Source organism: Carassius carassius, chromosome 34, assembly GCF_963082965.1.
Source record: "Carassius carassius chromosome 34, fCarCar2.1, whole genome shotgun sequence".
Lineage (NCBI taxonomy): Eukaryota > Metazoa > Chordata > Actinopteri > Cypriniformes > Cyprinidae > Carassius > Carassius carassius.
Window position 1 is genome coordinate 22,889,845 of NC_081788.1, and position 15,886 is coordinate 22,905,730.

Here is a 15,886-nt window from a genome sequence, read left to right on the forward strand (position 1 = left end):
GCCTACAGACATTCCTACTTCTGATAAGAACTCAATGCACTAAACCTGTGATTTACATATCATCCAAGTAGTCTAATCAGGGCCGGCCCAGGCTCTGTTGGTGCCCTAGGTTTGGATTTTAGATTTCCACCCACCCCACCCCACACTAAAAAAAAAATTCTGAGAATGCAAAACTTAACTATAATATAACATAAGTATTATTAACATAAGAAGTAAAGAAATTGTGATACTAAATACAGTTGTGGCCAAAAGTATTGGCAGGATTGGCAACTGTTTAAGCTGTTGTGGTGTTCATTCACATTGTTTCTAGATTATGTCACTGCCAATACTCGTAGAAACAATGTGAATGAACACCAAAGCAGCTTAAGTATAAAATGTTATTTTATGAGTGAATCTGTTAAAATAGCCTATTGAAGAAACCAGACATGATTTACTTATTACAACAAAGAGAAATATGAGCAATATGAAATGCTTAAAATAACAAAGGCAACAAAATAAGTGCTACATTTTGTAATTTATTTGTACATTTTAGCCAGCTGCTTAATCTAATTAGCATACCCATACCTTTCATTTCAGTTTTGTGCATACAATGGAAAATGACATACTTAAACTGAATTATTTCATTGAATGCTAGATTATAGTCCTAGTCATGGTCTTTTTCAAAATACATTTAGACACTTTTTGGTGAATTAAAAGCAAGCAGTAATGTAACTGATATTAAAACAACGTGACAGAAACTTAAATTTATTTTAAAGAAAATAAAGTCAAATTTTATAAGCAGGTAACTCAAGCAAAAACATTCCACGTGTCAGTGTTGCCAGTTAAGATGTTCTAAAAAGGCTATTTCAAAATATTACATAAACATCACAGGCTAATACACAGTCGTTAACTTGTGATTTTTATCTCTATATTTATATTTTTTCTGCTCCCCTTCTTTGCATCGCCTCTTTCCTTGTGCCCCTGATAATTTTCTTTTTTCAATCATTTTTAGAAATGATACTTTAAAAGCAAATAAATGGCAAAACAATTTTAACTGTGTGCGCCATGCATAATTAATGCATTAATGCATAATTAATTGGTCACTTCTGACTGGAGAATTTAAATTTTTTAATTGTTAAAAATTGTAGCCTTAACGGAATGGTACGGAACTTGATGACTTATATGCCACTAGGTATGTAAATTTAGGCCATGATTCGAAAAAGTTAAGTGGTCGTAAAAAAAAGGACCGACCATTGGATATGAATGGGAATAAAACTAAAATACAGATTTTTTTTGTGTGTGTACAATCTACAAATCCCCCACAATGCAGAAAAAAATTTGCACAGCAATGATTGAGCGAAACTCTAGAACAGTGCAAAATCAACACACCAACTCACACACGCGCGGACACACACACACACACACACACACCTATGAACTGTAACACTGAAGCTATGTAAAATAATTCAACTACAATGCAGTAAAAAGTGGACAGCAAGGAAGGGGTTACACTCTAAAACATCAAGAGTGTAAAACAGATACTTCCTCTTACACACACTTACTTACACACACTCCCAGGTAAGGCTATAACCATATAGCCAAAATGACTCAGAAGACTTAAATAAGAGGTTAAAATCAGATCAGACCCAGAAGGATTAAGGTCTGATAAAGCATTCCTGTTTTTTGTTACATTGGTAGAATTGTAATATTTTGTGTAACAAAATTATTTTTGTGTTCAGGTTTGAATGTAGTAATAATAATCCAAAAACCTACACTTCAAATCAGCATTTAAAACAAAACAAATATATATATATATATATATATATATATATATATATATATATATATATATATATATATATATATATATATATATATATATATATATATATATATATATTCTGCATTCAAAAATTTGATTTTATAGGCCTAGTCTCTATTTTAATTTGAAGTAATGCATTGATTAAAAAATTATTTTAAAAAGATTTTTTTTTTAAATGTTAAAAAATGTATCATAATTATTGCAGAAATATTCATTAGTACCATAAAATTCTCTCAAAATACAAAATAATATAATTGAACAAAAATATATTTTATTGATTTTACTTAAGTTACATTTCAGGTGTCCTGCCATCTTTGACCGTTAAGGCCATGAGTGTGACTCCCAAATGAAGAGCGCACAAGGCGTAAACATTTATTTAATTTTTAAGAGACCCCAATAAAAGATATTTTCAAGTTCCCAGAAATAATTAAATATGAAAAAAAAAAACAGTTTTATTTTTCAAGATTACATATATTATCACATTTCTATAAGAAACTTTTGTGTCTTATATTTCTATGAGATACTATTGCGGTCAATAATAAAACAAACAAAAGTATTATTATACATAATTATCAATTTTAAAAATGAAAGAGCCTTGAGATAAATGGTTCAGATACAACTTTGAACTGCAAATGATATCTTCACATTCATTTGAATTTGACATCCAATGACATGTAATTTGTCTAAATATAAAATGGGTCCACACTTAAACCACATATATTATGATCATATAGCTAATGAAAGTAAACATGTTTAGAGGGCTATTTCTGACTTCTGATAACATAAGAAGAAGTGATTTCTTTTGAAAGTCAGTTGCCTTTTTCTCACCTGTGTGTTGCTGTAACCTGACTAGTGAAGATTCAAGTTGGACTTTCCAGTAAAAACCACATAAAACCATATTATTATTATTATTATTATTATTATTATTATTATTATTATTATTATTATTATATTACTATTATTATACTATCTTGTTTTATACTATATTATCACTGCAATGGTTATTATCATTAATTTTTTCTATTGTTTGTTTGTTTATTTATTTATTGTAACTAATGTCAAACGACATTTTAAACCCCAAAATAAACCTATCGTCGCATCTGTTTTGATTAGTTCAGTCTGTGGAGACATGCTCTGCATTTCCTCAACTGATACGCACCATCCAGACAGAAGCAGTCGATCGCAGATGCTTCCCCACTGTCTCCCCTCTCTTGTGTTTATATGTGTTTTTTAATATCTTTTTTTTTTTTTTTTTTTTTGAGGGAAACTGTCAAGCCCTATCCCAAAGAGCAGGGACCAAAGAGCAAAAATAATGTACGCTTTCGTGCGTTTCTTGGAGGACGACATGTGCTACGCGTTACCTGTGTCAGACGTGAAAGATTTCCAGCCTGTGCACAAAAGAGATTTTGATGATCAGAAGGTGTATGTGGTGCTGAGAGGAGCAGGCCAGCCTGCCAAAGCACACATCCTCGCCCTGGCAGGTGAGTTCTGCGCTTCTCTTCTCATTAACTATAACAATAACCTTCATAAATAACAGTAACACGCATGCTACAGTATATAAAAGCTTAACGAATCATGCAACTTCGATATAAATCATATTTTTATATTTGCATGTGCATGAAACATTTAAGTGAAGCATTATATTTATTGCGTAATATGAAAGTTATACAAAATATTATTTTAATATGATATGACCTACATGAACATGCTTTAACACGGATTTGTTAAGAGTAGATTAACTATATAATTTTAGTGTTTTGATGTGAAATGGATATAATCGGAGAATGTCAGATTTGATGTCTTGATTGCTCTGGTGTTTTTAGCACATCATGATTGCGGGATGTGTTACTGTCTGTGCTTGACAAGCATAGCAGACTGAATATAAACTAAAGGAACTGCGTGTCGAAAACGTCTGAATAAGTTCGTGAAAGTAGAAACGAAAGCAAAGAGAGTTTTAATGCAGAGAGAGGTTCAGGATGCTAAGCGATTGTTAGCTTGCTGCTAATGCTTCCATCATTTATCGGAGGTGCATAAATTCTAAATCGCGGATAAAATCATTGTAACACTAACAGGCTTTCTCAACCGATAAAGATACGGAAAAACAGATATGATAACTAGAAATTTCAGAATTTTAACTGATTGTTGATTTTATCTCAATTAGCTAGGTTACTGTCATCAGGTAAGGCTTATTTTGTTTCGTTTTTATTTTTACGCCCTTCAATTTGCTTGAAACCTTACGCCAGCATATTGTACTGGTAAATTACAACCAGCATAACTTTGTCAGAGAGTTATGTGTGGTTTAAATCAGTGCTGGTTGCACATCTGTTATCACGTGACACTTCCTGCTTCAGCTCAAGTTATGAAAACCTCCAGCCACTTTCACTCCTGCCACTCTTCAACCTGGACTATTTAGATATATCTACAGTCATGGCCAAACGTTTTGAGAATTACATAAATATTGGAAATTGGAAAAGTTGCTGCTTAAGTTTTTATAATAGCAATTTGCATATACTCCAGAATGTTATGAAGAGTGATCAGATGAATTGCATAGTCCTTCTTTGCCATGAAAATTAACTTAATCCCAAAAAAACCTTTCCACTGCATTTCATTGCTGTCATTAAAGGACCTGCTGAGATCATTTCAGTAATCGTCTTGTTAACTCAGGTGAGAATGTTGACGAGCACAAGGCTGGAGATCATTATGTCAGGCTGATTGGGTTAGAATGGCAGACTTGACATGTTAAAAGGAGGGTGATGCTTGAAATCATTGTTAGAGCCCGACCGATATATCGCCCGACCGATATATCGGCCGGTCGATATTATCGGCCGATATAAGCTAATTGCATTTAAATCGGCATCGGCATCGGCATTTATAACGGCCGATGAAACATGAGAAACAGAGTCTCATGCTTCACTCATGTTATGAGTGTTGCATAGTGTGCCCACCAGAGGTAGCTCTACAGCTCCAGAGTTAACAACAGCGCCAGAAGTCCACTACAGAAGAAAGCGATCAGCCAAGCCACGGAGATGTAACTTACTGTTTTGACGGTGAGTCTGTCGTTCGTCATGTGAAATGATTGTAGATTTAGTTCATACCCTGTATATAAAAACTGTGTGGTAGTTCTAGCTAACGGTCCTATCATTATCACTTCTAAATATTCTGTAACATCACTTACAGCCGCTAATGCATTGCTATATTAGATTAGCCACAAAGCTAATACCATGTTTATCAGTGGAAGAGCGCGGACGTTAATAGGAGGTCAAACTATAACGTTAGCGTTTAACTTATTCTTATTCTATTGCGGTGTGTTTCCCACATAATGACCGCGTAATTGGGCCTTTCACACAGTACGCGGTATGCACGGCACTTGCCGCTGGGTTCAGCGTTGCCCTTCAGATACAACGCGATTTGCGCTGCGCTATGGTGTAGGCGGGGTTTTAAGAACGTTTAGCGGGAGCTCTTTCATAGTCTGTTCCTCCTCCTTTCGGTCAGCAGCAAACATGTATCTGTCCCGTTGTAAGAAGCGAGCGATAGCGCTAGTCCTGCTGATGAGAATTAAGAGAGAAGCAAGGAAGAAGAGGCTACCCTCAGGTCCAGAGAACAATTTGGTGAATTCAGGCTGGTTACGTTACTCTAACGCTAATAGCTTCCTTTTTAGCAGGCCCCTTAAATGCTTGCTATTAACTTGTTTGAAGGTGGTTCTTCTCAAAATTGACAGCGGTGTGTTCATGACACTAACGTTAACCATTCAACTTCGAATTGATTCCGTAATCTTCCGTAATAGTAGGCAAGACGATGTTCTGTGAGAGCAAATATAGTGTAGTTACAGTAACTACAGTAGGTGCGTCAGAAATGATTAAACCAGAGGGGACATGTAAATAAATGTGAGCTGAACAAGCGCTTTTTTTTTTTTTTACATATTGTTTCAAAGCAGCTTTACAGACATAACAGGAAAATGTTGAAATAATATTGTTAAATATAAGTAGGTAATACCTATTGCTTGACAAATAAAAAATATATATATATTTCTCATTTTTGCCTATGTAGGGGATCCCAGTTTATTATTATTATAATTCTAATGATGACATGAGTAATGATACATGGTGATATTATTAATACACATGCTTATTCTTTCTCTGTCTCTCTTTCTGCCTACAGATGGCTGAAAAAGGTGAATGCTGTAGCAGCAAAGTGTGGGACTACTTCTGCAAATACTTTAACTTTAGTATTATAATTTATTTACAGTACACACACAGACTGTTAAAACCAGCTTCAACTGGAAGAAAGTAAAAGTGTTAAATGTTTAAAACCAGACTGTTTTTTGATCATTAAAAAATATATACTTTTGATGTGCAATTGTTTAGTCATTGAGACTGTAATCTAAGGCTTTTTTTTAACATAGTCCATTCATAGAACAGGCAGATATTTTGCTATTGAATGTTGTGTAAGTGCAGTTTATAGGAAATGGGTCTAATATCCAGATTATTTTTAAAATCAAAATATCGGCTTATAAATCGGCTCTTTTCGAGTTAATATCGGCATCGGCCCCCAAAAATCCATATCGGTCGGGCTCTAATCATTGTTCTTCCATTGTTAACCATGGTGACCTACAAAGAAACGCGTGCAGCCATCATTGTGTTGCATAAAAATGGCTTCACAGGCAAGGATATTGTGGCTACTAAGATTGCACCTAAATCAACAATTTATAGGATCATCAAGAAATTCAAGGAAAGAGGTTCAATTCTTGTAAAGAAGGCTTCAGGGCATCCAAGAAAGTCCAGCAAGCGCCAGGATCGTCTCCTAAAGAGGATTCAGCTGCGGGATCGGAGTGCCACCAGTGCAGAGCTTGCTCAGGAATGGCAGCAGGCAGGTGTGAGCGCATCTGCACGCACAGTGAGGCGAAGACTTTTGGAAGATGGCCTGGTGTCAAGAAGGGCAGCAAAGAAGCCACTTCTCTCCAAAAAAAACATCAGGGACAGATTGATCTTCTGCAGAAAGTATAGTGAATGGACTGCTGAGGACTGGGGCAAAGTCATATTCTCCGATGAAGCCCCTTTCCAATTGTTTGGGGCATCTGGAAAAAGGCTTGTCCGGAGAAGAAAAGGTGAGCGCTACCATCAGTCCTTTGTCATGCCAACAGTAAAGCATCCTGACACCATTCATGTGTGGGGTTGCTTCTCATCCAAGGGAGTGGGCTCACTCACAATTCTGCCCAAAAACACAGCCATGAATAAAGAATGGTACCAAAACACCCTCCAACAGCAACTTCTTCCAACAACAGTTTTGTGAAGAACAATGCAATTTCCAGCATGATGGAGCACCGTGCCATAAGGCAAAAGTGATAACTAAGTGGCTCGGGGACCAGAATGTTGAAATTTTGGGTCCATGGCCTGGAAACTCCCCAGATTTTAATCCCATTGAGAACTTGTGGTCAATCCTCAAGAGGCGGGTGGACAAACAAAAACCCACTAATTCTGACAAACTCCAAGAAGTGATTATGAAAGAATGGGTTGCTATCAGTCAGGATTTGGCCCAGAAGTTGATTGAGAGCATGCCCAGTCGAATTGCAGAGGTCCTGAAAAAGAAGGGCCAACACTGCAAATACTGACTCTTTGCATAAATGTCATGTAATTGTCGATAAAAGCCTTTGAAACGTATGAAGTGCTTGTAATTATATTTCAGTACATCACAGAAACAACTGAAACAAAGATCTAAAAGCAGTTTAGCAGCAAACTTTTTGAAAACTAATATTTATGTAATTCTCAAAACTTTTGGCCACGACTGTACATGTGTGGCTCAACTTGGCCTTGCAGGCCTGATCTTGTTAGGGACAGAGGTCTGGAGCCCTGTACAGCTTTTAAATCAGTTTGCTTGAACTTAAGCTGTCTGCAATCTGTTGTGGCCGACCTTGAGGCTCATCTCTCATATGTGGCCAATGTAAAACTTTTAATACCTGGTTAACATTCAAGATCTTAAAATGATGATTGAGGGCATTTTCCACTTGACATGATAAGGGGTTAGGTAGGCACATATATATGGTCTGTCTTGTCCAAGTGGCCTTGCTTACTTGACACTGCATCACACGTTGACAGCTGTGATGACCCCCGCCTGTCAAAATCATATTGATGCTGTGCCATCAACGTCGCATTGCAAAGTTAAACGCTCCATTGCAACAATAGCTAGTCATCTGTGTCATTACAAGGTTACTGAGAAACTTCTCCACCAAACTTATAAAATGTTCTCTTGCTGATGTGTCCTACTGTCCTTGTTTTAAACCGTATCATTTCAGAGCAATGAGATGAAATATTATTTGCATATCTGACTTGTTTCCCCTCCTCTTTTTTCTTTAGAAAGCATTGAGGAATTTGAGCACAGTATTATGCAAAAGAAGATGAAAATACCCAAGATGTCGAACAGGAACACAGTGGAGAATCATTTTGGTGAGGAGAGAATGCCCCTTAGACATAAAAAGGTTGGTATATAGGTTTTTAAGAAAGGTTTTAAGATTTGGAAGACTGTAAGACATTTGCAGGCTTTCCGTTACTGGTCTGGATTTGTAGATGGGGAACATGTGAACAGATCAGCTATGGCTCAACAGGGATTTTCTACTGATATTAAGAGTGTATTTTATATTCCTCAAGCAAAACAAGACCAGAATACTAAAACATGTTTTGACACTTACGGAATTAGTCCTGATATTTCAGATGTTTTAGCAAGATACTAAAAAGGCCATGTGTTTCGCACATCATTGCTATGTCTTCTTAATCGTGCAGTCCATTAAGTTTACAACCCAGCTTTGTGTGTTCCTTAATAACTTAGTGTGAACTTGGTTTTTAATATAAACTGAGTTGGTGTATAGTTTTCATGTCACAGAATATATGAGCCAGTTCTGAACTGAATTTCCATGAGCCAGTTTAGCTCTCTTACAGTGATATTAAATAGTAAAGATTTAGCAATGTTTTGTCCAGTAAGTGATTTTTTATGTTGTTGTTGTTATCACTGATAGTTTTATTAGTTTTTAAATTATACTAGGCTAGTTTTAATTTTATACAATTAAATCAGGTTTCGTGTTTATTGAAACTATTCGATTATTATACAGTAGTCCAGCTTTTCAAGTTCTCTTTTATTCCAACAGTTTTTTTCCAACCATGCTATAAAAGGAAAGTCACACTAGACGTTGTGTTCCTCCATTCATACCCATGTGAATGTAAGCATATGAGTAGGATTTTGTGTATTAAAGTTCAAGTTTTGTGAACTCTGCCCTACAAATTTGGTTAGAAACAAATTTGATCCAAGCTTTTGGTTAGAAACAAATTTGATCTAAGCTTTAAAGTTTGACCTCGTTACTTAATATTACAATTTAAAATTATCATAGTTTACAGTGGGGAAAGTGGAGTAGATTTTTTATTTTTTATTTATAATCTATTGTAATACATTTAAAAAGAGATACAGTATATGCACACACATAATAAAAAATAAAACTATAAGCTTACAAGCTTTGTGAGAAGCTGTTTGAAGAGTCAGGTGTCCATGCTGTGGAGTTTATTTTCAATAAATTTAACCGATCAAAAGATTAATCATGAAATTAGTTCTTTAAAATCTAGTGTGACTACCCTTAGTGTATTTTGTGAACTGAAAGCTTCTCATTAGGTGTGGGAGTTAAATCTTAACTCTGGAGAAAGGTATATAGCCAAAAAATAAATAATATAATAATAAATAATATATTATTATTATTTCCTTGTACGCAATTTACACTGGTCAAGATGCGCAATGTTGTGATGCAGGTCCAGTCACAGGAACAGCAGCGGGCGAGTTCCAACTCCTCAAAAAGCCTGGCTGCAGTGGTGGCACGGCTGGAGAGGAACGCTGTCAACTCATGCACTGAGGGAGAGGAGCTGGACAGACTCACAACAGAGGAAGAGGAAGAGCAGGAAGAGGCTGTGGTGCCTCGTGTCCTATACGAGGAGCTGGTGCACAGCTACAGGCAGCAGGAAGAGGAAATGAGACGCCTGCAGCAGGAACTGGAGCGCACACGCAGGCAGCTGCTGCAGCAGGCCAAGAAGCTCAAGGAGTACGGCAGTCTGCTGACCGAAGTCAAGGAGCTGCGAGATTTCAATCGACGCCTGCAGGACGTCCTGCTCATGAGGCTTGGCAGCGGTGAGATTTGCATGAATCATACATATCAGCAGACTCGGCAAACTAACTGTTCACACCAATGCTGACGCAACGAAACACTATGCAAATGTAAAATATTTGCACCGAAATCATTGAACGGATATGTTCAGATCTGATTCAGAATTGTGATTGTTCTCCGAATAATAGAAGTTCCGTTTTTTAACCTAAACCCTTTAAATGCATCTGCATTGTAAAATTCATACTGAACAGGTCTTGACATTGATTTTCTGATTAATATCAGACTTGTTTTTAACTGCTTCAAACATGGCTCATCCAATTAGAATGTAACGTCACGACTATCCATTTTAAAATGCTTGCTTTAAAATGCAGTTTTGATGGTTAGCATTTTTTTAAGGCTTCCTAGAGCTGTTTTTACACTTAGTACAAAAGCAGCAATGGCTGGTCAGCTGTAGTGAGTGACGTATTTAGTGTCCAATAAAAGGACTAACTACATCTTCAGACAGCAATTTAAATGTGCACTTGTGTAATTGGCTGTCAGTCAATTAAAATGTTCATCATTTGATTAATTTGATAATTATTTAGCATAGCAAGTACTTTCTTAATATTCTGCATATCAAGTGATTAATTATGTCATGTAATTATGGTATTAATCAAATTAATCGCATGCATCAATATTGGCTGAGGATACCCTCCAAATGAAGATAATTCATAGTCATTATATCATTGCGGATGAAAACGTTGAATAGACAAAAAGTGACTTTAGTCAATACATTATATTGTCGTTTCATATTATTAAATATATATGTCTATCCTCCTGCAGTCCACAACAATCCATTTTGAAATCTACAAGACTTTCTTTGGTCATTGTAATTTTTTTTTTTTTAAGCATCGCTATAAGTAATTGTACTAAATTAGCATGTTAAATTGGCAACCCTGATAGTTTAATGATTTTGATGTTATCATTACATTTTCCACATAGTTCTGAGCTGCAGGGACTGATAAACCACTCAGATGAAGAATACAGTACAGGCTTCTTAAAGAGGACATAGTGTTCAGAGCACTCAGGCCAGTGTCCCGGCCAGCTGCTGTGCATGTGTGTGTGTGTGTGTGTGGGGGCGTGCGAAACAGACTGTGGTCTGGAGTGAGCTGGTGGAGCAGGCTGAAGATTAGGCCAGCCAGGGTTCTTTAGGGTCAGACATGCAGTGCACTGACCGTTATTAAAACTCAACAGATACATTAGAGCTTAGTGCGGCCAGCCACCAAGCCAGCTTACTGAGCTAAAATGACCTGGTTGTCTTGAGGCACCGGAGAGCCATGTTTCAGGCAGCGCTCCTCAGGGAGCAGGGCAGGACTTACTGCGGCCACGCTGGACTAGTTTCAAAACTGTCATTAGAGACGGGGGAACGTTTGCCGTCAACACTTTCTCAGGATTACATTCATCTTTCTTCTGTTAAATTGTGCTTCACTAAATGGTGAGCAGTGTTTTGCTTTGCTTCATACAGAGCCGATGCACGACAATGGCACACAGACAATCAAAGCAGAGGTGGTGGAGCCGATCAGTGAACCACAGGAGGTGTGTCAAGAGGAAGCCAACACTAGCTCCACCCACTCCCCATCCCCGAGAACCGTCTATACCTTCAATGATGGAAAAGTATGTAATCCTGTGTGTGTTTTTACTGTCTTTACAATTTTCGTTTTTTCTGATTCTTAAACATCGCAGAAAGTCATGATGCCCAATCTCACTTTATTCTAGCCTTTTTAGCAGAAAAGCAGCCCATCAGTCACCACATATTTTAAATGTATATATACACTACCATTTAAAAGCTTGCTGTCAGTATGTTTTTAGTTGTTTATGAAAGAAATTAATACTTCTATTCACCAAAGATGTGACCGTTAAGATTTTGAAGAAGTCTTACAAAAGATGTCTCTTGCAAATGTTTGCTGTTCTTTTAAACATTCTATTCATTAAAGAGTCAGGGAAAAAGTGATCACATTTTCACCATATTAAGCAGCATAGCTGTTTTCAACATCTAACTGACCTCAAACTTTCGAACTGTATTATATGTATATATAAACTTACACCTTATTGTGTTTATTTATTAAATAACGGCGTGTCAGTTGTCATGAGACCTTCCAAAGTTATGGTTATTGTTCATATTTACTCAATGGATACAAACATTATTCACGGCTATCATGAAAGAAAAGGGACTTGACTTTGGTCATTAGTTCAAAACAAGACGGTAGTCCAGCCACTCTTTTCAGCTGTTGTATAAGTGTTGTATAGTGGTTCGGATGCTCCTCGTGTTAGCGTAATTCAGTGTTTCTTTTAATGTTTTGCAGTGGTTTGGTCTGTCTAATTGACTAGCGAAATCCCTTCTTCAACCTTCCTCCCCATCAGTCTCAAAGGGCCTTTTAACCAGAATGCTTGCTGTGATTTTGAACCCTGTTAGCAGACATTGGGTCCACATTTTGCGTTCCTCCGCCTGCCTTGCATGACAGGGGGGGAATTTGTGTTACATGCTAAGAGGGTTCTCAGTTCGAGCGTGAAGAACAAAAGCAAATAAGGCCCTTGCACATACACATACGCACACATATCCGGCATTAATTATTTGTACCACAGGAATTGCCCTGAGTGACAGGTAGTCGTAGAAAAGCAAATCTCCTCTAAGTTAAGAGCAGTGAAAAGCTTGTCTGCTGGACCAGGGCCTAAAGCACATTAGATGCATTGGGGAAAAGCTGCTGGATTGGAGCCCGAAGACTGCTTAGGGTGACAAAGCAGAAGGCACAATACCTCAGCTGTTACTCACCGGCTGCCCATCAATCCACCTGATGGCTTGTTGGGCTGTGTCCTCCACAGTGTGGCTTAGAAGTCAACACTCTGGTCTGGCATCTGTCAAAACAGATTACTCCATTTAATGAACCCAGACACCTCACCACTGAATTTATGTGTGACGCATCTCTCATATGTGGTTTTCGGTACCTAGGTCTTATAAGGTATGTGGAAGGGTTTAAGTGCTGTTGCATACCACAAAACACCAGGACCTTCTCTGGACAGGGTTCCTGCAGTCATGGATCATTTGTCAAAAGTAATTTTTTTTATGAATATATATTTTCTAGATGAAGTGAAGTGAAGTGAAGTGAAGTGAAGTGACATTCAGCCAAGTATGGTGACCCATACTCAGAATTTGTGCTCTGCATTTAACCCATCCGAAATGCACACACACAGAGCAGTGAACACACACTGTGAGCACACACCCGGAGCAGTGGGCAGCCATTTATGCTGCGGCGCCCGGGGAGCAGTTGGGGGTTCGATGCCTTGCTCAAGGGCACCTAAGTCATGGTATTGAAGGTGGAGAGAGAACTGTACATGCACTCCCCCCACCCACAATTCCTGCCGGCCCGGGACTCGAACTCACAACCTTTCGATTGGGAGTCCGACTCTCTAACCATTAGGCCACGACTTCCCCCTAGATATGCTTTGTGCTAAAATATTTCATCAGCTAATTATTGCTCTTGAGTAAAACTTGGTTTGCAAGCATCTATAAATGGTCATGGATTTTCATTGGTCAAAAGTTTTTTGTTTTTTTTTTATCATGAAAATGTATTTGTTTTTTTATTATTTAGTATTACCTTGATAAAGGCATTGTGATAACAGATATTTACATACATTTAAAAAATAATCACACTTTTTTTTTTAATAGTGGAAGAGACACTGGGAGGAGTGTGTGAGGAATGTTGCATTTCATCCTTCATAAACAGAGCTGTTTTATTCATTGTGAAGGGAAAGCTACCTTGTCTCAAACACAAAGCAAAATCTTGTCTGTGATAGTGTGTATATTTGAAGAAGAGTGTGTCACCTGCAGGTGCACTTGGGTGGAGGGATTTGGGTGGAGGAGGAGAAGTGGCACCAGCTACAGCGGACACAGGGAGACTCGAAATTCACCAAAAACCTGGCGGTGATGATCTGGGGAACGGAAACCCTGAAGAACCGCAGTGTGACTGGCGTCGCTACGAAGAAGAAGAAAGATGCCCTGCCCAAACCACCGCTCTCACCGAGCAAGCTCAAAATTGTTAGAGGTAAACACACTAACTTTAAAAGATTTGCTATTCAAATTAAACTTTTAAAATTGGTTTTGCTAATAGATGTTTTATAATTTGGAGAATTGTTATTGATGAACGAATTTTAGCTTCCAAAACTATTTCAATTTCTATTTCTGGTATTTAAAGAAGTTCAACTGAAATATTTGTAAAATGCAAACAAAAAAAAATTTATTAGAAGGAAAACCTAGATGGACAAGAAAAAAAAAACTTTGCTAATTTCTTGTTAATATTTCGTTCCAGAGTGTCTGTATGATCGTGTGTCTCAAGAAACCGGTGACAGCGCGGAGATCACCCAGCGATTATCCAAAGTGAACAAATACATCTGTGAAAAGATCATGGATATCAACAAATCTATCAAAAACGAGGAACGACGAGAGTCCAAGCTTCTCATCCAGCAGACGGTGAAGATGGAGAACTTCCCTTACGACGGTCTGTAGGGGGCGATGAAGTTGTCACCATAGCTCATTCTACTCCTCAAGAACTTCTGGTGAACAAAGTGCCCGTAATCACCGGCGCTGCCAATTGAGATTTCCACTGATGCCCTCCCAAGACCTCTCTGTCTTTTACTCTCGTAAACCCTGTTTCACAGCCTGTCTGACAGTTTTACCTCTCTCCGCACTGCCTTGGCATGCTGATGTGCATTCTTTGAGTCAATGGGGTGGGTTTTTGTAAGCTTTAATGAGGGGGATCTCGGGTGGGTTGGATATTATGCCTGATAGACAGGAACGATCCTTTAAATCGTGTGTGAGAAAAATGTGTTTGGCACATCAGCTTGTGTTCTGTGTCAGAACATGTCCTAATGTACTAAAGAGGTTTCCCTTCTGAAAAAGTCTTCTTGTTTCAGGAGGATGTTTGCAAGGTGTCATAAATGCTGGCTAAGCGTTGAGTCTTAAGGGGGGTAGGTAGGTCACTTCACAGGGACCATATGCTAAAGGTACTTAACATAAAGTGTTGCACTTTTAAACAGGGTCACACCCTGCGTCGTCTTAATGAACGATTGATTTAATTAATCAATCTAGGCCTAATTGCTCCTGTTAATTGCTTTCCTGAGATGACTACTGATGGTCTGTTCTTGATGGTTGTTAGGGGTGGAAAGGTCACATGTAGTCAGTGGTGCTAAACAGTTGTCCTGGAAGATGAATTGGCAGTGTTTCTTTGGAGGTGAGCAACAAAAGGGTGAATAAATTGCTCTTAAAGGTTAAATTTGAGACTTTTTACAGTCTTCAGTAGATATCTTATGTTTGCTTTAGGCTATGCCTTCAAGTCCTGTTGGGAAAGTCCTGTGGGTTTGAAGTTTTCATGACATTTATACTACTGTTCAAAAGTTTGGAGTCAGTAAGATTTTTTTTTTCTCCGTTTTTTTTTTAAAGAAAATGCAGTAAAAACTAAATTTGTGAAAAATTATTACAATTTAAAATGACAATACATTTTAAAATATAATTTCTACCTGTGATGGCAGAGCTGAATTTCTCCAGTCTTCAGTGTTACATGGTCCCTAAGAAATCATTCTAATATACTGATTTGGTTGCTCAAGAAACAATTTCTACTGTTAACAATATTGAAAACAATTGTGATGTATAATATTTTTGTGTGAACTGTGATAAATGTTTTCAGGGTTCATTACGGAATAAAAAGTTCACAATATCTGCATTTATTTAAAATATAAATATTTTTGTTGAATAGAAGTATTTTTCTAAAAAAAAAAAAAAAAGAAAAATTTTACTGACCTTTTGAATAGCATGAACATGAATGTGTTGAATAAAAATTTGGGGCCTGAAGAAAATGCCATCAGTAATTCAGATATGCTTTATACATACATTTTGTCTGATTCAACTCTGAAGAAAGTAT

General features: G+C 37.4%; 1 protein-coding gene across 1 annotated transcript; it reads left to right on the top strand.

The window, feature by feature from the left end:
• Positions 1-2,979: 2,979 nt before the first annotated feature.
• LOC132115234 (BEN domain-containing protein 5-like) lies at positions 2,980-15,400 on the top strand. Its single transcript, XM_059523620.1, has 6 exons — positions 2,980-3,282; positions 8,152-8,273; positions 9,586-9,958; positions 11,440-11,588; positions 13,801-14,014; positions 14,279-15,400. Exons 1-6 carry the CDS (start codon positions 3,114-3,116, stop codon positions 14,473-14,475), a joined length of 1,224 nt encoding a protein of 407 aa, XP_059379603.1. The 5' UTR covers positions 2,980-3,113; the 3' UTR covers positions 14,476-15,400.
• The last annotated feature ends 486 nt before the right edge of the window (positions 15,401-15,886 follow it).